At 47.6% G+C, this 20,273-nt stretch overlaps 1 protein-coding gene across 3 annotated transcripts; it reads left to right on the forward strand.

Moving 5' to 3' along the window:
* Positions 1 to 2,787: 2,787 nt before the first annotated feature.
* Positions 2,788 to 16,788, forward strand: SAP30L (SAP30 like). 3 transcript variants are annotated; one of them, XR_003792824.1, is made up of 6 exons: positions 2,788 to 3,653; positions 7,974 to 8,096; positions 10,288 to 10,386; positions 11,923 to 12,420; positions 12,631 to 13,081; positions 16,684 to 16,788. XR_003792824.1 is itself a non-coding variant. In XM_029218588.1 (5 exons), exons 1-4 carry the CDS (start codon positions 3,456 to 3,458, stop codon positions 12,049 to 12,051), a joined length of 549 nt encoding a protein of 182 aa, XP_029074421.1. In that variant the 5' UTR covers positions 2,940 to 3,455; the 3' UTR covers positions 12,052 to 12,098; positions 12,193 to 12,623. The 3 variants fall into 3 exon arrangements, 1 of the variants encoding a protein (XP_029074421.1); XR_003792825.1 differs by having other exon boundaries at positions 2,940 to 3,653; positions 11,923 to 12,098; XM_029218588.1 differs by lacking the exons at positions 12,631 to 13,081; positions 16,684 to 16,788 and having other exon boundaries at positions 2,940 to 3,653; positions 11,923 to 12,098; positions 12,193 to 12,623.
* Positions 16,789 to 20,273: the final 3,485 nt, after the last annotated feature.

Consider the following 20,273-nt stretch of genomic DNA (forward strand, 5'->3'; position numbering starts at 1 on the left):
GGGCAGACTTACAAATCTAAAAAGCCAGATCTTTCTAAGCACTTAACCATATGTTGTAGATTAATTACCTAAAGTTACAAATGTAACAAGTCAGATTCTCTGGGCCATTTCAAGAATCTTAAATCCTACACAAAGCAGAACAAGATCACAGAAACTTCTCTCCTGTATTCATTCCTTCAATATCTGAATATTTATTTATATCTCCCCTCTGGAGTTACAGATTTACTCCCCCAGCAAGGGGATCAGAATGTTTTCCAAATGTTACTATTTGGAACTAACCTATATAACAACATGGGGAAAGCTTATGAGAAAGCTTTCCTTGAAGAAAGACTACGAAATTGTATGTAAAGGATGGTTAAAAGCATGTGCCCCGCCCCCAAGAAAATACATAGAGGCTGGGGGTAATTAGGAGAGAAACCGCACAGTAATTTGAACAGGGAAAGGTTAATATAAAGATTTATTAATTGTAACAGGGGACTGTAGTAATGAGGCATTGCCCAGTAAGAAGTAAAGAGAACTCTAAAGAATACAGGAAGAGCAGATGTAAGGAGCAGACAATACTCCTGGGGCTGAGATAGAGGACCCAGGAGAAAGGACCCCCTGCCCCTCCCCCACCAGAAGGGTAGTGCCAGGGGAAGCTGGTGCCGAAGAAACTGTGTGTACTGCAGTAGACTGGCGCTGGATGCAAATGCTATTTTGAAAAAAATATATGTGGGAAATGTAGGAGCTCTTATCCATACTAATCAAGTTTGAAAGCAACATCCCACACTGCCTTGTACAGATACCCAGCTGTTTTCTGTGTTGATGTCTGAGCTCCCCTGCTAGAAGATATCCTCTTTTAAAGCAAGGATTATATTTCATCTTCCTCGTATGGCCAAGCCTGAAGTGAGTATACATTATATGCTCAATAATTTATTTTTGAATATATGAACTCTGAGGGAAGAATCTTAGCTTGCCTTTTTTCCATTAATTTTTTATTCTATGTTTTCCTACTGTAAAGGCAAGAAATATTTACTGGGGAAAATGCAAAGGTAGAATAAAGGGAGGAAAATATCCATCATAATTACTTTTGGTACTTTGGTGTATTTCTTAGGCACAAATAGTTGTTTTTCTTTTTTTAAAAACATACATGTACACACATCATATCCCATATGCAATGTTATATCCTGTATCTTAAACTTAACGTAAATAAAGCACTTCTCCAACTCATCAACTCTTTGTTGAAGAGTCAGTGGTGAATTATTTTATATAGAAAACGTTTACATTGATGTTATGAATGCAAATGACTGCAAAATATCTCATTCTGAAGATGTTAGGTTGTTGATCTAACCATGTTAGATCAACCATGTTAACATCTAACCATGTTAGATGTTAGGTTGTTGATCTTTCCTTGTGAAACTTTTGGTTCTTTTAAAATTTTCCCTATTATAAATAATCCCATAATGAACACTGTTGCGTATAAAATATTCTCCGGTAGGCCGATTTCCTGAAATGGCTGCCCCACATGTGAGAAATTACTAGGCTAGTGGGTACAAATACGTTTAAGGCCACTGAGGAAAACTGAAGATCATAGGACATCTGCTTCTAAACATGAAAACTGGTAGCTTCCCATTTTCAACAAGAAACAAACCAGAAGCCTCTTCAATGCCACCTAGTAGTATCAAAATAGGTACACGTTTTTAGCTAACGCTCCCAGTCCCCTCCACGCCCCTCCCCCTGAGAAAATGCTGCCCAGCCCTAAAAGACTGCATGACCCTGGGCTAGTCCCTTCGGGCCTTTGGCCCTCATTTGTCCCCAGGCTACCCAGTGGAGAGGTGGCCTGACTAGGCGTGCCAAATTAGAGGATTTCCCTACAGCACTGAGTGTGTGTTTGACGTCCTGGGCGCCGAACCCCAAGCTCTGGGCCTCCGCAGGGCGCGGTCACCTCGCGGATAAATCCGGAGGCTTAAAGCATTAGAAGCTACAGTTTACAGAGCTCCAGGGAGGGCCCAAAGTACGACAAGCCCTTCTCCACGCCGAGATTGGCCCAGCCTTTTCTACATCTCCTGCGCAGCGCCTCCTCTTCCCTACGGTTCACCTAGTCCACCCTCCAGACCTAATCCCGACTTCCGATTCTTCCCAGCGGAAGGGTCACCCAAGCCCCTTGGGTCCCCTTCCCTCTCTCCTTTTCTTTCCGCGCCGACCAAGCCAGTCCCAGTCTCCACAGTGGGGGGTCTCCGCCACCCTAAGCTTCTGACCACCTTGCAAGACCTGCCATCAGACCCCCATCACCTCTTCTGCACGTCTTTCCACGTTATCTGTCCCGATCGTCCCTCTGTCTTTCCCGCCACGACTGTCTTTCTATCCGATTTCTACCCCGCAGGTCTGCGGGTCCTCTGGCCGTGGTCCTTCCGTTTCACCCTGTCTGAACCTCTCATGACAGTTTCTCTATCCCCTTTAGGTCCCCCCTCACATGCCCCTCCGCGTATCTCTCCCTCTGCGTCCCCGCCCACGTCTGCACTTCTGTCCCCCGAAAGTGATCCTCCGTACCCGGAGTCGGGCCCTCCGTGCAGCCGGGACCCTGCTAACCATCCATTCCCGGGCCCGGAGAGTCTGCGGCCCGGTTCCCCTCCCTCACCCGGGGAACTCTTCCCTCTTCCACTTTCTCTACTTTGAACCCATCCCAGCAGAGTCCAGGAAGTAGCCAGGCGCCGGGGACTGGCGGCGATGGCGCCCAATGGGACGCGCCAGCGGCGGCGGCGGCCCCGCCCAGAGTGCGAACGCGGCCAATGGACGCGCGGAGGCGGGACTTCCGCTGTCCCGCGGAGGGCGGGGGAGCGAACTGTTGTGGTGCGGAGCGTTGGGCGGGCGGCGGCCGGGCGGCCCAGGGGCTGCCGCGGGACTCGGGGCGCAGCCGAGCGGCTGCAGGGGTGGGGCGGGCCGGACGCGCCCCGGGGCCCGGACGCCGCGGGTTCGAGGCCGGGCCCCGCGCGGGGAGGCCGCGCCACCCCGGGGGAGCTGCCCGGAGGCGAGTTTGCCCGGCAGCCGAAATAAGGCGGGAGCCGGCGGGGGCCCTTGGAACCCCCTGCCAACCCGGGCCTGGAGTCCTCGGGGAGCGGCTGCTTCCTGGGACGCCCTCTCGGACGTCCCCGCCGAAGGGTAACGGTTAAGGGCCCCCGGCAGAAGGCGCCTCCGGGTGACTCCCGGCGGGGCCCTGCGAGCCGCAGGAGCCGACCCCGGGGCCGCGAGCGGGGAGGAAGGGGTTTGGCGGAGACGCGGGGCCGGAGACCGAAGGAGCGGGAGCGCGGCGGAGCGGAGCCGGGCCTCCCGGTCGCGGGGCAGGGCAGCGCCTCGGCTGCAGACGGACTCTGGGACCCTCGAGTGCGGGGGCCTCGGCAACCTGCCCCGCGGGGAGCGCGGCCGCGGAGTGGCCTACGGGGGACCCTCCCCCAGAGGGGCCGGCCCGGGGCGGGGAGATGAACGGCTTTAGCACAGAGGAGGACAGCCGGGAAGGGCCCCCCGCCGCCCCCGCCGCCGCCCCGGGCTACGGCCAGAGCTGCTGCCTCATCGAGGACGGCGAGCGCTGCGTCCGGCCCGCGGGCAACGCCTCCTTCAGCAAGAGGGTGCAGAAGAGCATCTCGCAGAAGAAACTCAAGCTGGACATCGACAAGAGCGTGAGTCCGCCCCCGCCCCCGCCCCCGGCTGGGCCCTCGCACCGGGCAGCTCTCGGACCGCTGCCCCGGGCTGCGGGCGGGACTCGGGGGCCCTCCCCGCCCTGGGCCTCGCCGCCCTTTATCTGCAAACTGAGGAGTTGGGCTTGCAAAGGCCGCTCGGCACTGGTGGGCTCTAACTAGGACTCTGCCCAAATCCGGGAGGTTAGCGGCGGGGGCTCCGAGGACCCTTCCTGCCTGGGAAGATTTGATACCAGTTTTTAGCTCGTTTTATTGGTGCAGACATGGGAGCAGGAAGAGGTGGGTTCATTTGGTTCGCCCACGGAGGAGCAGGTATTAGGGAGGAGGTGATGAAGGGACCCAGCTCTTCTCCAACTTCTCCCTCCTTCTCGGATCCGTGTTATTCCTTCAGAAAAAGAAAGGTGGCAGTTACGTCCCTGTCTGGGGCGGCCTCAGCTTCTGCAGAGGGTCACCAAGCTCGCTGCTCAGCAGGCAGCTGTGGGGACCTGGGATTTTCAAGGATGTGGCAGAAATAAGACCAAGATCTGGTCTCGGGAGGTGGCTCTGGCAGTCGAAGTGACGGAAAGGAAGAAAATCCATTTTTATAGGGTTAACTTCTTTACAAATGCCCAGGAGGGTGGAGGTGGGTCATTTTAATTTGAATAGAAAACTTTTCCTGTGTGATTTCACCACTTCTAGTTAGCTATTCTAAAGATGGGCGTATTGTCAACCAGTTAAGAACTGTTCGTTTTGACATCTGTTGCTGCAAGCCTTAAGTGGCTGCCTGGTGATTAGGAATTGGAAGTTAGAGGGGTATTTAATATTCAGGTAGACCAGCTAGGAGATTAGGTGGTTAACATCCATTCTCTTTTAGGACCAAAATTTCTCCACTTTGAGGGGAAATCAGAGATTGCTTGTTAAACTGAAAGGGCACCCACTTCTCCATATCTGATTTTACAACTGAAAATGAGGCCCAGAGATAGGAAGAGACAGTGCCAAAGTCACACAGCACCTAAGAGGCTGGCTAATTTCTTGAATCCGTTGTCTGATTTACTTCCAAGCCCCATGCATAAGCCTTGATTAAGTGTTTAATAAGTAAAAAAATTCTCTCCTGCCCTTCCTTCTACGCTCTTCACTCTCACCCCCATTTTTTTTAAGTTAACAATTATATTTGCAACTCTTGAATGGAAAGATGCTACTTTTAAGTGGTTGAGGGTGAGTTGATGGCTTTCTTAGTACACATCTCTATCAATGAATGAATAAATGAATGAAAGGAATTCATCTAAGCAAACACTGTCGGCTAAACACTGTCGTGGCCTGGATTAGGACATGTATGGAAATGAAATGCTTAATTCTAAGACAGTAATGAATTCATCCTCATGGAAACACTACCCACCTTCTGTTTAGGTTGTTGGGAGCCTTTACTTGAGCAGCTTATAATAATATTTTATAGTACTAAAAAAAAAGAAATTCCCAGTTCTTTTAAACCCACCATCTGAACAATTGTGCTGCTGCAACTGAGGCTCCATTTTCCCGGTGACCCCACTGGAAAACCTGTGTTGGGCTATGTTGACCGTTTGACACATGCTGTCTAGAAGAGAGGCAGCCTGAGCCTGGTACTAGAGTTCCCAAAAGGTAATGCTTCTGAAGGAGTAGGATTTCAAGGCAGAATCACTCACAGTTTGTTTGAAGGTGGTGTTGTGGAGTCATTTCTTCTGAAAGGGATTCTATTTCATTCTCACAGGCTTGGGCAGGAATTCAGTTTTAAGTAACTGCTGTGTTACAAGAATTTTTAGCTGTTGCAGAAAGTGAAACAGGAAAAAAAAACACTAGAGCCTTTTCTACCACCCTCCTTTCTCCACCCCCAGTTCCGTAAAGGCCACTGGGCTCTGAAATTTCTGAAAACCAATATGTACTTGAAAACAGTTAAGGAGGAATAATGACTATTTATCTTGTAAAGGGGTCTAGCAGAGAACCTTTTTAAATAATAGCACCTTAAATCCTACTCATGCAGTTTAACTCCTTTCGTGTAAACATTGGCAGTGTTCTGTGATTTATTAAGATATAACATGCTTTCAAACATCCCTCCAATTGACATACATCTGCTTTTTTCTGGAGAAAAGTACAAGTGGAGAATAGAGTAAGGAAAACATTGCAGGAGGAAAGGACATGTGCCAGGGGTTAGAAGGTCTGGATGACCTTGGCCAGGTCATTTCTCCACTCTAGGTGGCTTCAGGTTATCCCAATAGAAAATGAGATGGGAGCCAGCGGGGTTACACTGGTGATTGCTGAGTTGTCTTCCATCTAGGATTCCATTATTCTAGTGTCCTGACTTGAAATCTCCCAGCCACAGCTTTAGGAATCACGTCTTCTGCCTGTTCTTTTTCCAAGTCTGTCACTCTGTGAATTTGAGGAACAGCTTAGTCTCTCAGACCTTACATGTGAAACTAGCTAACATGAGGGCCAGCTTCCTGTGAGGTATGTAGGGTATGCTGTGAGTGTGCTTTCTTTCCTCATAAAAGCACATCCAGTAGTCTATACATCAACTAGGTGAGATTCTTTGGGACAGTGACACGTGCTGTGTCCGCAGGTCCTTTGACAGAGTTGAATCTGGCAATATGTTCCAATTTGTTGCCATATGTAAATGTGGCTTTTACTGGCCTAAGCTGCTTTTAGATGCAAGGAGGTGGCTGTGTTGATGCAGCAGCATTATTGATTACCTGCTGTCTGCAAGACACCCTCACAATGTAAACTTAAAACTACTCATGACTCACTAATCCAACCACATGAAAGTGCTAATTCATCTGAATAAAACACAGTTTTCATTATTTTCTCCGTGAAAAGGCCTGAATTAATTACGCTGGTTTCCTATCAGCTTACTTTTATCTTTAAGCATTTGAGGAATAAACTCAAATTCAGAAGTCTCTCAAGAACATTTGCGCAACATCTGGTTCAGTGTCACCAACCCCAAGTCATTTACAGTCATCCTCCATTCAACCCTGCTAGTTATATTCTTAATAAGAACACGTTCTTCACATCTTACCTGCTGTTGCAGCCTTCACTTACTATTATAATAAGCCTCCAGCCTGTATTAGAAAAGCAGCAGTTGTATCCAGCTTCTTTTTTTTTAAAGTTTCTTATTTATGTATTTATATATTTTGGGCTGCGTTGGGTCTTCGTTGCTGTGCGCGGGCTTTCTCTAGTTGCGGTGAGCAGGGACTACTCTGTTGCCGTGCATGGACTTGTCATTATGGTGGCTTCTCTTGTTGTGGAGCACAGGCTTTAGGTGCGCGGGCTTCAGTTGTTGCAGCACGCAGGCTCAGTAGTTGCGGCACATAGGCTCAGTAGTTGTGGCTCGTGGACTCTAGAGCGCAGGCTCAGTAGTTGTGGCGCACGGGCTTAGTTGCTCCGTGGCATGTGGGATCTTCCCAGACCAGGGATCAAACCTGTGTCTCCTGTATTGGCAGGCGGATTCTTAACCACTGCGCCACCAGGGAAGTCCCCCAGCTTCTTTTATGTGGTTCCACCTTGTGAGAATTTCTGCACCTCTTTCCACTTCTCTTTGTGGATTAGATGTGTGGTGATGCAAGAATTATAAATAGATACACAGAAATAGTTTTTCAGAGGGTTGTCATCGTACAATAGTAACTGTTGTCAATGTAAAAATAGGCTGTCCCATCTACCATTACCACAGTGCCTGCTTTCCTGCTCCCGGGGCAGTGCATTCCAGCGAGGTATAAGTTCCTAACTCCTACAGGTCTGAAAATGTCACGTCTCTCCCTGCTTCAAAAACCTTGGGCGACCCTGTCTTGTTTGAAGGAAAGTCTAAGCTGTTCTCATGCCCCTGACCCCCAAATTTCTCCTGATGCTCCTGCACAGGCAGTCGCCTCCATCTAAGTGACATGGTCTCCTCAGGGCCTCTTCACTCACGCCTTCCATCGGCCTCATTTGAAACTTAAGTCGTGGCCTTTCCCATCTGGAATGCTTCCTTACTACCTGCAAATCCTCCCTTCTGGTCAGGGACCTCCACTCTAGCTAGCTCAGCTGCAGGGCCTTGCCCTTTGCTGTATCCATACCATTTGTTGTATTTATCATTCAGGGGGGACTTGGTTTATAACGCACTGCCCGGTGTGATATTAGCGTTCTCTTTGAGGGGTTCTCATTGTGCAATTCAGTAGGAAACTTGTGGAAATGATGGCTTGCATCTTGTTCTTCCTTGGTGTCTCCAATGCCTCACAAGGGAGAAAATCCCCATAATTTGACAGATACCTGTTGCTGTTTCCATGGAATTGGCAACTCTGACTTCAATTTGCTTCCCAACAGGTAAGACACCTGTATATTTGCGATTTCCACAAAAATTTCATCCAGAGTGTACGAAATAAAAGGAAGAGGAAGACAAGTGACGATGGTGGAGATTCTCCTGAGCATGACACTGACATTCCTGAGGTAAAGGTCCAAAACTTTACCTTAAGAAAGCTGGGAGAATGGATTCTAACCTGATCCTTACCTCTGGCCTGGCCTAAGAAGTAATTTTAGTCTCCTCTTTGTTGCTGTGGTGTATTTGAAAAGTGACTAATAGAATCATAGTAATATGGAATCTGAGAGCTGAAAGCTTAGAAATCAACTGGTCTGACTGCCCCACAATTTTACAGACACTCAGAGTCACACACACAGTTTGGGAGCCCCAGTCCAGTGCCCTTTCCAGTAGGCTGTGCTGACTTTCTTCAAAAAAACCCTGAGAAATACCTAAATACAACCACAATGTCAAGTTTTTAAAAACTTTGTTTTTGCCCTTAAAGTTAGAGACTGAGTGTATATGGATTGGGGGAAGTCATTTCCCCTCTGTTTTCTGGTCTGCAAAATGAAGGTGTAAGTTGTCAGGTCACACCAGCTCTGATTTTCTATCACTCTCTGATTCCTGGTCCAGGCTTGTTCCCAAAGATCTATTCCAAGGTCAGTTACACTGGCCCAGGGTTTCTCAACCCTGGCACTGTTGACATTTGGGGCAGATAATTCTTTGTGGTGGGGCTGTCCTGTGCATCGTAGCATGTTCAGCAGCATCCCTGGCTTCTACCCACTAGGTGCCAGGCACACCTAGTGTCTCTAGACATTGCAGGTGTCCTCTTGGGGGCAGGATCATCCCCTGCTGAGAACCGTCGCACTAGATGATGAGCCCTAGGCTTCTCAAACCAGAAGCCTGCCTTTCCTTCAAGGTGCCAGTGTCTATTAAGCAAGGCTACAGGGAGGAATATCGAATTTTCTTTCTATCTAAATTGTTTTCACTTAAGACTCAGCAAAAGAAGAACCGTTTATAATGTACACTGGATATTTGATGCATGAATATTTCATAAGGCAACCGCCTGTTAGCACTCAGAGTGAAAATGACTGTGTAGGAATAGAAAGAGTAGGCAGGCCTTTGTCTGCAGATGTGGAGGAGACCTTTGAAAATATGGCCCTTTCCCTCTGCCCCTTCCTGTGTCCCCTTTTCTAGCATTGGTTTACAGTATCTTTCTAATGCTTTTAGCATTTTTATTATTATTTTATGAAAAAATGGATGTATTTACTTTCTAAATGCTTTTCACAAAAAAAAAAAAAAGGTTTGAGGAATGTTTGAAAAGAAAGAAGGACTTTGGTCCCTCATATTGATCATTCATTTTGTTTTTAAGTGCTCTCCACCTGCCTGAAGCAAGAACATCTCTTTTAGAGGCAGGTAAAGGCAGCCCAACTTTCTGGGCCTTCAATATTTCATGACTGTGCAGCTTTCCTCTCTTCCTTTGTTAGAAAAAAAAGGGAGGGTCCCTTCCCCTCTGTTACCCAGTCATCTGCAGAGACCCTGACCCTAACCTGCTGATTTGTACATTTGCTACAGTAGCTTTGAGCTTTCTCTGGAAGGCTGTTAAGGATCCTAATACCCGAAGGCTGAGCCTAGGGGAGAACTATTTGAGAATACCAGTACTTCCCACTGTCCTCCGTCATGCCCCTCTATCTACTCTGTGCCGAGCTCTGGCCTGTCTTCCTCCAGGATGTCTGTCTGCTTTTACCTTTGCTCTCCATGCCTGCTATGCCCTCTAGCATCAGCACCCCTGCAGAGCTCAACTTCACCATCTCATTTCTGGACCATTGCTGCAGCATCTCCCTCTGCTGTCCCTCCACCCCCAGTCAGTCTTCCCACAAACCACCACAGATCCATCTTCCTAGAACAGTGCCCTTCCACCTAGGTTCTCTCCTTCTGCTTGTCAAGACACGCTACCACCCAGTCTCACCTTTTAAACCCATCATGAGAGCCTCTGACCCCTAGCCCGTATGTCCTCTCATGGCTTTCCGAGCCCATGGCCTTCTCTCTCATTCCCTACTCTAGTTCTTTTCCTCACTGTCTCTCTAAACCCTGCCTCTCCTTAGCGGAAGCTTCACAACCTCCATCAGCCTTCTGGGACCACCCCTCCCCCGCCAGAACTCTGCTTCCACTGTTGTTTCTGTCCTTCCAGCCAGTTATTAGTCCTTGGTGGACCATTTCTAAGACTTCTTTGTAGTCTCTCCATCCCCACCCCTATCTAACGTAGTGCTAGGCACACAGTGGGCTCTCAGTGAGTCGTGGCTGGTCAGGTGATGGATAATGTGTTTCTCCTCTTCTCTCTAGGTTGATCTGTTCCAGCTGCAGGTGAACACTCTCCGACGTTATAAACGGCACTACAAATTGCAGACCAGACCAGGCTTCAATAAGGCCCAGTTAGCAGAAGTAGGTAGACAAAATTGCGCTCTAAAGAGGGAGAGCCAGCGTTGTGCTTCTGATGGTGACCTTGATTCTCCATGTGTGTCTATACGTAATCCCTTCCATACCTCTGGAAGCAACTTCCTCTTTCCTCTTTTGCACAATTTAGAATCCCCCAGCTTTAGACCTAGAAAGGCCTGATTTCCATAAAAGAAACCAGGGCACAGAGAAAGGAAAGGACTTGCTTAAAACCATACAGCAAGTTGGTAGCTTGGAATCTCAAGAGTCCTGATTCTGAGTTCTGAGTGTTCTTTTGTTTGTTCATTTGTTTGAATCTTGTTTTGCAAGATTCTTTCTAGATATGTTCCATTCTGCACATGAGGTGTGTCTGATTAATCATCCCCAAACCTTTACTCATGTTCTGTAGGAGCTATTTTTCTTTCTTTGGTTGTTTTCCTTGATTTCTTCTACTCTGATGTTGGTATTGGAAGTGTTTATTACAATAAACGGAGCCTAAGAACGTTTTCTCCTGCCCTGAGTCCCTAACACAGTTCCGGGCGTGGGATGGGGATGCGGGTGCTCCACTGGCCATTATTTTAATATACTGACAGCCTTGCCTTGATACTTCCGTCCTGTTGGCATTTGTGTGGGTACCCTCTCATCCTTCTTTTCTAAATGTGTTTTTCTGTCTATTGTAGAAAACTTGGGAGATGATGAAAAATGCAATCCTACTATTCAGAGACAACCACTCTGTAGTTTTCGTTCTCTGACTCCCTTTTTATCTGAACCAGTGCCCTCGGTCCATCCAGAGATTTCCTTATGGGGTCACATCCCTGTTTGTTTTTGGTCTTCCCTTTAGAGCTTTCTTGCCGATCCATCATTTTTCCTTAAACCTCTCCTTCACCAGCGTCCAGATAAACCATAGAAGCACACAAGCCTTTCCTACTTCAAAATAACATTACCCTAGCCAGTGTCCACCCCTGGTGGGAGGGGTGGGATGAGATGGGGCAAGAGGAGACCTGCATTCTCAGGACTTGGAAATAAAGTATCAGGAATACATAATAAATGATGAATTTTTCTTCAAATCTCGTGTCTTTCAAGAGGCAGTTATGTACTATTTAGATGGTTTTTTGGGTGAGACACTTACATCTGTTCAATTGGGTATTTATTTGACACAATTTTAAAAGGACACTTTTCTGCCCATTTCCTGGGTCTGAGAGTTTATGGTAGCAGCTGGTCAACCCTTGCAGTCCCAGTCCCTTGCTCCATGAGGATGACCTTGAGACTGTGCCATGGTGGACAGTTGGCTGCCACTGAAACAGAACTGCACCTTAGGAGTGTTGTGGAATAAAGTGTTGCTTTTGGAAGCCTGGAAACCAAATCACCTAAACCCGGGAAGAAAGGGCATTCTGCATCCTGTAGCGCTGCAGGAAGCTCTGCAGTAATCATAACCCCTTCCATAGCTCTGGGAGCAACTTGCTGTTCCCTCTTTCGCACAGCTTAGAATTTGTGGCCCTCATGGTTCACGTGGTTTAATGGACTCTGGTTTTCCTCCCCATGTAGACTGTCAGCCGACACTTCAGGAACATACCCGTGAATGAAAAGGAGACGCTCGCTTACTTCATCTACATGGTGAAGAGTAACAAGAGTAGACTGGACCAGAAATCAGAGGGTGGCAAGCAGCTTGAGTGATGATGAAGCACATCTTCAAGAAATGAAGTATAATGCTTAATGCACAGGTGATATCTGCTACATTTAAGCCCGTAAAGACTGTTAAATTTTATTGTAAATAAAAAAGTTTGAATGATGAATACTGTAAATCTTTTCGGTCAGGAGGATTACATTCTCATGATTCAGCATGTTTATACACAGACTTTAAGGCAACTACTGGACTAAAAAAAAAACAAGATCGGAAAAAGAATGAAAGAAAAACAATGTATTGCCACATTCAGCAAAGCATTAAGTCAGTTCTACTGGAAATGTGGGATGACAGACATTTTGGTAGTCATCTTGTAATTCCATGCTGCCACATGTGAGGTGTAGCCCTGGACCAGCAGCGAGGTACGGCTTGGCGGGGAGGTACATGAGCAGACCCGTCTGCTGGGGACATAGGCGCCCCTCTTTGTTGCAGGCTTTGTCGCTTATCAGCAAATCCATTTGACACTGGTCCCTCGCCAGCTTTGTGCTTTGCACACAGTAGGCACTCAGTCAGGATTTGCTGGTTAATCCAGCTGTCACTAACAGTGCCAGCCTTGTGCTTCCCACCTCCAGGTATTGAGGCCTCTGCCGTTTCTGTTGCTCACCACTTAACTTCCGGAGTGTGAGGAAATCCTGATGCACCAACAGGATATTTCAGGTCAGACGAGAACTTCAGGGCAATCTCATGTGCCAAGCTGTATCTGTGGAGGTTCCAGAAACACTGAGGCAGAGCCCATCCCGGGAGCCACGGCTCTTTGTTCACCCCTTCATGCCTCATGCTTCACGGTCAAGTTATGTATTGTGACTTCAGCCATTCTCCTGTGCCAGAAATGCTCTGACAAATGAAGATATTTAGTGGTGCGGGGCTCATGTTCTCAGAAGTACTAATCCTTAATTCACAACCACAAGAAAGCTGCCAAGGACCATGTGGTTCCTGCTCCAAAGTCCAGCTCTGGGATAGAAAGTCTGACCAGCTTTGACCTCCTTGGAGGTCAGCAACAAATCATGGGTTTGAGCAACACAGGTCAGTGCCATCCAATGTTCATTTTTGTGAGCAATTTGCCTCTCTTTTAGGGGGGACGATTGCTAAAGTTTTTTAAGTATTAATTACCTGATTTTTTTTATGTTCAAAAACTCAGATTCCTCTATCTAATTATATCAGAGCCAAAGTATCCTTTGAAAAGAAAGCTTTATATCCAAAAGTATGCTTTTGCAAAATTTTCTAGTCAGTGTGTTGGGGGGCAGAGGATGTGGACAGGGAGTGGGAAGGAAAGAGAAGAAAGGACTTGAATTCTAATTTCTGACCATCTTGACATATATTGTGGTCAAAGGTATCACTTTCTTACTCAGTTTTCATTCTGAGTTCTTTCTTAAGCCTTAAAAAATAAAAGCAGGGCTTCCCTGGTGGCGCAGTGGTTGAGAGTCCGCCTGCCGATGCAGGGGACACGGGTTCGTGCCCCGGTCCGGGAAGATCCCACATGCTGTGGAGCGGCTGGGCCCGTGAGCCATGGCCACTGAGCCTGCGCGTCTGGAGCGGGTGCTCCGCAACGGGAGAGGCCACAACAGTGAGAGGCCCGCGTACGGCAAAAAAAAATAAAATAAAAGCAGCAGTGGACAGCCTGGCCTGGCAGAGCATTTTAGTGACTCACTGACGGCTTAATCTGAGCATCCACGCAGAGAAGTCAGAACAACCCCACCCCCTGGCCCCCAAGCATGGTGGTGGAGTGGCCAAAGGTCTCAGTTCCGTGGAGCATGCATTCCGTGGACGGGGACAGGGCCACCACTCTCACTAAATAAAACGATGTGTGTTCGCTGTAGCCAAGGTTTCACCAGTGTTCACGATGCATGTCTAGCAGATTGCAGCCTTTTAAAATATGTATAAATGAATGTACATAGAGCATACTCTAGACTATGAAGGGATCTTATTTTCATACACCTGGGCACGTGAGGGTGCTCTCTGCGTGTTTTTAGTTGTGCAGATTCAATAGGTATTTAGAGAGTGTCTCGCTACTCACAGCTGAAGGCTGTTGATGTGTGAGCATCAGGAAGGCTCTAAAGTATGTGGCTTATGTCGGTTTTTTTCCTGAGAAGCTGAGTTAGAAAGGCTTTGAAGGTGTCAAACACCAAACCCCCTTTGTCAAGGGGAGTGTTTTCTCATCAGGCTGGAGTTTGGGGACAGGTGGGGTTAAGGTGTTGGTAACCTGCTCTCTGGAAATGTCCACATCTTATTGAGAAAAAAAGTGTGTCTTTCTGATGTTTGAACCAGAATTGTGGATGTGTAGGTCTTGTCACTGTTTCTTCAATAGCAGATCTGTGTTCCCAGTTGAGAGACAGCAGTACGCTTCTATACAAGAAGCTGTGGTGTTAGGCTCCGTCTGTTCAAGTGTGTCTTTAAGAGTGCTTTCACTCCCACGTGAAGCCTGGGGAAACTTTCCCCTCTCAGCCAGATGCTGTGCATACTCGAGTCCCAAGCCGTCTTTCCTCTAAGGAGAGGTCCTTTGGAAAGTGGAGGTTATGGGTGTCTTAACTGTTGAAAGCATGTCAGGTGAGAGAGAAGGCAGAGCTCTCTGAACTTATATTTTCCTTGTGTGCAGAAATCTATTCTTTCATCAGACCACTAAGCCACTTGCCTTAGCCTCTTCTGCAGTCTCCCATGGCTTGATCTGGGGCAGGAGACTTCTGCCTGTCAGGGGTGGCCGACCCTCCAAAGCAACCGGATCTGGCTTTGGGGAGCAGTGGGGCTTGGGGAAAGCAGTCCTCATCGTGGCTGCCTGTTTTTTATACCACCTGTCAGGGACTCGTGTGTCTCTCCACCTGTAATGTTGCAACATTGCCTTCTCTCCTCTTGGTGCTCCTGGGCAAAACTGGAATGTGCAATCCAGAACTGGCACTGTCTTAAACAGCACAGCTCCTGCCTCAGTTTCCAGCCTGCTGTGATTCTTTCATAGGCCCTGAAGGGTGTCACATGGAATTGTCAACATCTTGCCATTTGTGTTGCTTCATTTTAAGGTTTTTAAAAAACAAACGGACAAACTTCTTATTTCAACGAACAAACCCTTAGGTTGGCAACATCATGTGAAAAAAGTCATAGCTGAATCCCTTGAAAGATTGCAACCAAAGGATTCAAGACCGCTGCTGTAAAAGGAAGAGGAATTTCATTTATGTGATACAGCCGCCAAGTTGTTAGACGTTCCTGTCATAGCTAAATAGTCACAGCTAGTCTTCCAGAGAGCAGATATTAATAATTGTTTGCAGCTGGAATGTTGCATCTTACCTTGGCATTTCAGCTGTTTATTTTGTGGGGACTTTTTTGTTAATATCCTGGAGGGCACCTGCCTGGTAGAAAGGAGAAAGTAGGAGAGGGAAGTTACTCAGGGGCCCGACCATGGATCCCAGAGTTGTTGCTGCACAGAAATCATCCGAAGGCTCTCAGTCATTACCATGACAAGATCCAGAAGTTGGGAAAGGACCTTTAAGTCATCCAGTCCAGTCTCCCCATAGGTGCTGGCATTCTGCCTACAACCGTCCCACCAAGGTTTGAGCAGTCTGGGCTTAAACACCTCTGAGGACAGAGAACTCACTACCTCCTGGGGAAGGCTGTTCTATCTTTGTAAACCTCTGGCTTTTCTATGTTCTCTGGAATTTCCATCTTAGTCTCTGCCTAATGGGGGCCAAGTTAGTTGGCCAAGGACCTAATTGCTGCACTGTCCCAGGGCATAGTGTTTGTCTCTGGGGAAGGAGCAGCTAGCATATAGACACTTTGGTGCCCTGGCTGTCCTTCCCCCCGAGTATTAGTTCCTTATTGGAGATGTTGAGGTAACCCAACGTCATCCTGCTGGGACGAAGTATAACATCATTATACTCCCTTGATCTTGCTAAAGCTGATGGAGGAGGTCAGGGTAGGAGGGAGTGCCATCAGGCTGCTAAAAAAAAATACCTTAAGACAGAGGAGGCCTTAGTTTTGTGCTTGCCTCACGAAAACTGATGCTCATATCACTTAGGAAAAGTTTTAGCTAGAAGATTTTAAAATATGATCATTGCTCTGTCTGAAGTTGAAAGGTTATAGGACCCCTGAGGGCTTGTACCTTAAGATTCCTGCAAGTACGTCACACATTGTTTTTATGGAGAAAACAAAGCTTAGAAACTTGGGAGAACCACATGTCTCAGTGTCAGAGAAGTGCCATATTTTCAAGCTGGAAAGTCCTTTGAGGTTGCCATTGCCCAGTCCTTGATTTTTAGAGATGGGGAAACTGAGATTTGAAAAGACTTGCCCGAGTGCTGTGGCATCATCTGGACTAGCCTTCTGTCCTCCTGACGCTTCTGGCGCTCGTTCACTTTCCAACTTGCAGCATAGCTGTCACCCAGTCTGCAGTGAGCTGCCCTCAGAACCTTGAGACCTAGCCCCTGAGCAGAGGTTCCCAAGGCCAGCCTGGCTCTCAGGGAACCAACCTGTAGAGCTCAAGGTTGTGAGACAGGACTGGGAAGGCAGTCAGTTGAGTTTTGCAAAATGAATGGGAGGGAAGAACAGAAGGAGCCTATAATTTAAGACCAAGGTTCCAAAGTCCTGGCGGGAAATGTGGTGGTGTCCTAGACTCTAAATTCTCACTAAATACACTTGCCTTTCAGGTGGGTCACTCAGGTGACCCTGACATGAACAGACACAGCTCTGTGGCCCTGCCGTTTGCAGCCCCCATCCCTGTTAGCGAGAGAGGCAGTTGAACTGAAGGACAGGTGAGCTCAAGATCATGCCCTGGGAAGCATGGTGCTTTAGGGATGCCTTTGTATTCCTTTCACTTTATTACAGACTGTTCTCAAGTTTATGGTTAGGAAGTGTAAAGTTGATCCCATTTTTTGAGGTGGAATCCAGCCGGGGGCAAGGTGGGACCTTTTCTTAGAGTAGGAATGTCTACAATCAGTCATTTCATCTAGCTTGCATCTTCAAACGCAAACCCTTCAGTGGCTTTCACTTAATGAACACATCTTTGCCAATGACAGAGGCTTGTACAGGATCCCTGTTTTCACATGTCTATTATCTGTTATTCCCGTCAGAGTGTTTTGGGGGTGCGGGTTGGTTTGGGTTTTTTTTCCATTTTGTAACTGCCTTATCGAAAAGCAAGTGCCCTTCCATTCCAGGCTTCCTCATATTGTACATGTTTCCTGCCAAACTGGGGGGATCATTTGTATTTCAATTTTGTAATCTATGGCTCTGTACTGTTGAAAGGCTCTCAATTCTGTGGGGTCTCCTTAGTATGTATGTGACTTTTCATGTTGCAGTATCACACAGATGGGATGGCCCGACTTTCGCTCTTAATAAACGATCTGAATGAGAAACAAGAGACACACTCTGTTGTACCCTTTGAATGTCCAACATGGAGCTCAGATGCTTTCACTTGCACATTCGGCCCCTGGCTGTGTAGGACAGTGACTGGGGACAGCGATCTGTCCTCCACTCGCCCTTCCACTCCCAGTGCGCACCATGTGAGTTCAGCTCACAGAAGTGTGACCCTGCCCTCCCACTCCTGTGCAGAGAGATTGGCTGTGGTTGGACGGCCCGATTTGAGCCTGAGTGCTGCGTAGCATAGCAGGTACCCTGGCCCCAGAGCTTCACTCTGGTCTTCAGTTATCCACCTATAAAAGTTCTAAGTAAACTGGATGGACGGTTGCAAATTAAAATGCCTGTTGGGGGCCGGGGGGCGGGGGAGCTGTAAAATGGAAAATCTAGGTCCCTTCTAAGGGCAGCCACCGCTGAGCTCCAGCCTGTTGTTGCCACGTGGGAATGCCAGCCCTGTGTGGCCAGTTCTCACGAGTTCTCAAGAGGAACTGGAAATACAGACCTTTACATAAATATCTCAGTGTTTAACTGTCTCAAAAACTTACATTTAGCAATGTATGAGCCGGCATTTCTTCACCTACAGTAGAGCCTTGGTATTTAAAGTTGGTCCATCATCTGAACGCTTGTTAGACCTGCAGAATCTCTGCCCTGCCTCGCCCGCCAGCCGGCTACTAAGTCAGAGGCCCCAGCAAGTTGCCTGCTTATGCTGGGCTATCTGACTGAGCTGATTGGTGGAGGCCCCGGAGGCCTCTGGGATGAAGCCCCTTGGCCAGCCAAGCCTCAGACACACAGGTCTTTCGTTTCAGATCTGTCACTAGTGTCACTTTTCCACATCTCTGTCCTCAGCAGCATGAAAGGGGGAAAATGCAGTAAATATTTCTGTTCATATTAGTTGACTAGTAGTACTGCATGCTAGCTCTGAAATTATAAACAGAAATTTACAAAGTACGGTTCTTCCCCTCAGTACCCTCACCCTCTCCCATTCCGCTCCCATGTAAATAATGTGGAGGTTGCCCTTTCAGGAGGCATTTTAGGGGGCGAGGAGAGTGGGGCGTCTTGACTGTCACTGGGAGCCCACAGAGTCAGTGACGGTTTGTTGCCGAAGGATGTCTGAGTCATCTTCCTCTAGAAAGCAAAGGAAGGTCTAGTCTTCATACCATGTTGCCTCTTGATCTGAGGTATAGCATAAGTAGTTCCTTTCACTCTTCTGTCTGCTGCCCTCCCTTTTTTTCATATGTAACTGCTGAGGGCTGCCTCGAACCCCTCACACACTGAACCTAGGAGAGGTGGTTCGTTGCCAAGCTTCCCCCAAACTGGCCGGCCCCTGCTGGGGTCGACCTCCTTTGAGGATCCACAGATATTGATTGTGATGGAAGGAGGAACCCATATCTTACTGTACCATTAGGACAGAAGTTCCACTAGGAACCGGACATCCTTTTTTCAAAATAGACCTTGAGAATATTGAATATCAGATCAGCTGAGGTCCAGCCTCTTTGAAAGGTGGCACTTGCCACCTCCCACCCCCATCAGAATCCCCTGCGAACTCTGTTACAATGCCAATTCCTGGGCCCCATCCCAGATTCTCAGTATGCAGAGCTCAGGAGCTGAATTCCAGGAATATGAATTTTTAAAATTTCCCCAAATAAGACTTAAGCTCATTACAGTTGAGAAGTACTAAACTGGTCCAGAGGTTTCCCAATCCAGCAGCTTCATCCTGATCAGGAATACTGGTTAGAAATCCCCAGTAAGACCTACTTAATGAGAATCTCCTCAAGGGCGGCCCAGGGAAAATTCTCCTGGGGAATTTGCACATCTAGGTTTAGATGGCACTGAGTCCAACCGCCTTAGGCCCAGGAAGGGAAAGGAGCTACGTTCAACCTCAAGCAGCTCAGAAAGGTCAGAGCCTGAGCAAATACAGTGACATGCACAGCCACAAAGACACTTTTAAGATGAATCATTGGAATAGATGATCTTCCATCTGGAAAAAAAAAAAGCAGAATGAAAATAATCCACAGTTCCCACCACAGTGCCTGGCATATAGGAGGAAACAACAAATGTGTGGAATTGAATCTTCCATTTACTTAACAGTTTTTTAGTTTGTAAGGATCTTCCACATCCTGATATAGTAACAGCCATCAAGTGCAGTGTTCGTGCCAGACAACCTGTCACTAGTTTTACATGCATTGATCCATCGTCATATCAAGGAGCTGTTATTAACTCCGGTTTATGGAGGTGCAAATGCACGCTTGGAGAGGTTGAGGAACTGCCCAAGTAACAGTGGGAGCTGGAGGCACTCCTGGGAGCGAGTCCAACGGTCGTCCGACCCTAGGGACACTTGTCAACTCCACCATCAAAGAACTCAGGAGCACCGCGGTTTGAAGCAGTGCAGCCGCAACAGTTCCCCTTGCCCTGATCAACTGGATTCACTAAACTTCAATGAGGGATTCCTCGAAGTCACTAAGACTCTAGTTAGGAAGTTTAATAATGTTTAATGGAGGTTAACAAGGTATATCCAACTTTCCAGCCAGGTTTTAACTTACCAGAGCTGAACAGAGATTAACAAGCCCAGGAGGTGTAAAGGCACCTGCATGATTTAATGGGGTTAATGAAACTGTCAGAGGTTGGCGGAGAGGGACAAAACTGGAGCATGCCTCTGTTAACGAGTCAATCTGGTTGAGGTCAACAGACATTTATTAAAGAGCAGAAGCCTGCCCCGGTTCGCCCTGGGCACCACAGGGGTAGCAAGGAAAAGAAGGCCGTGGTCGGACCATGGTCTGTCCTGGTTGGTGGGATTTGCAATGCTCCTTTCTTCTTTGTGCTTTCTTGGTGTTGTCTAAATTGTTTATAATGAGCATGAATCATCTTCATCAAGACTGTAAAATAG

This window comes from Monodon monoceros, unplaced genomic scaffold (assembly GCF_005190385.1).
Source record: "Monodon monoceros isolate NGI ecotype Baffin Bay Population unplaced genomic scaffold, NGI_Narwhal_1 Super_Scaffold_12, whole genome shotgun sequence".
NCBI classification, from domain to species: Eukaryota; Metazoa; Chordata; class Mammalia; order Artiodactyla; family Monodontidae; genus Monodon; species Monodon monoceros.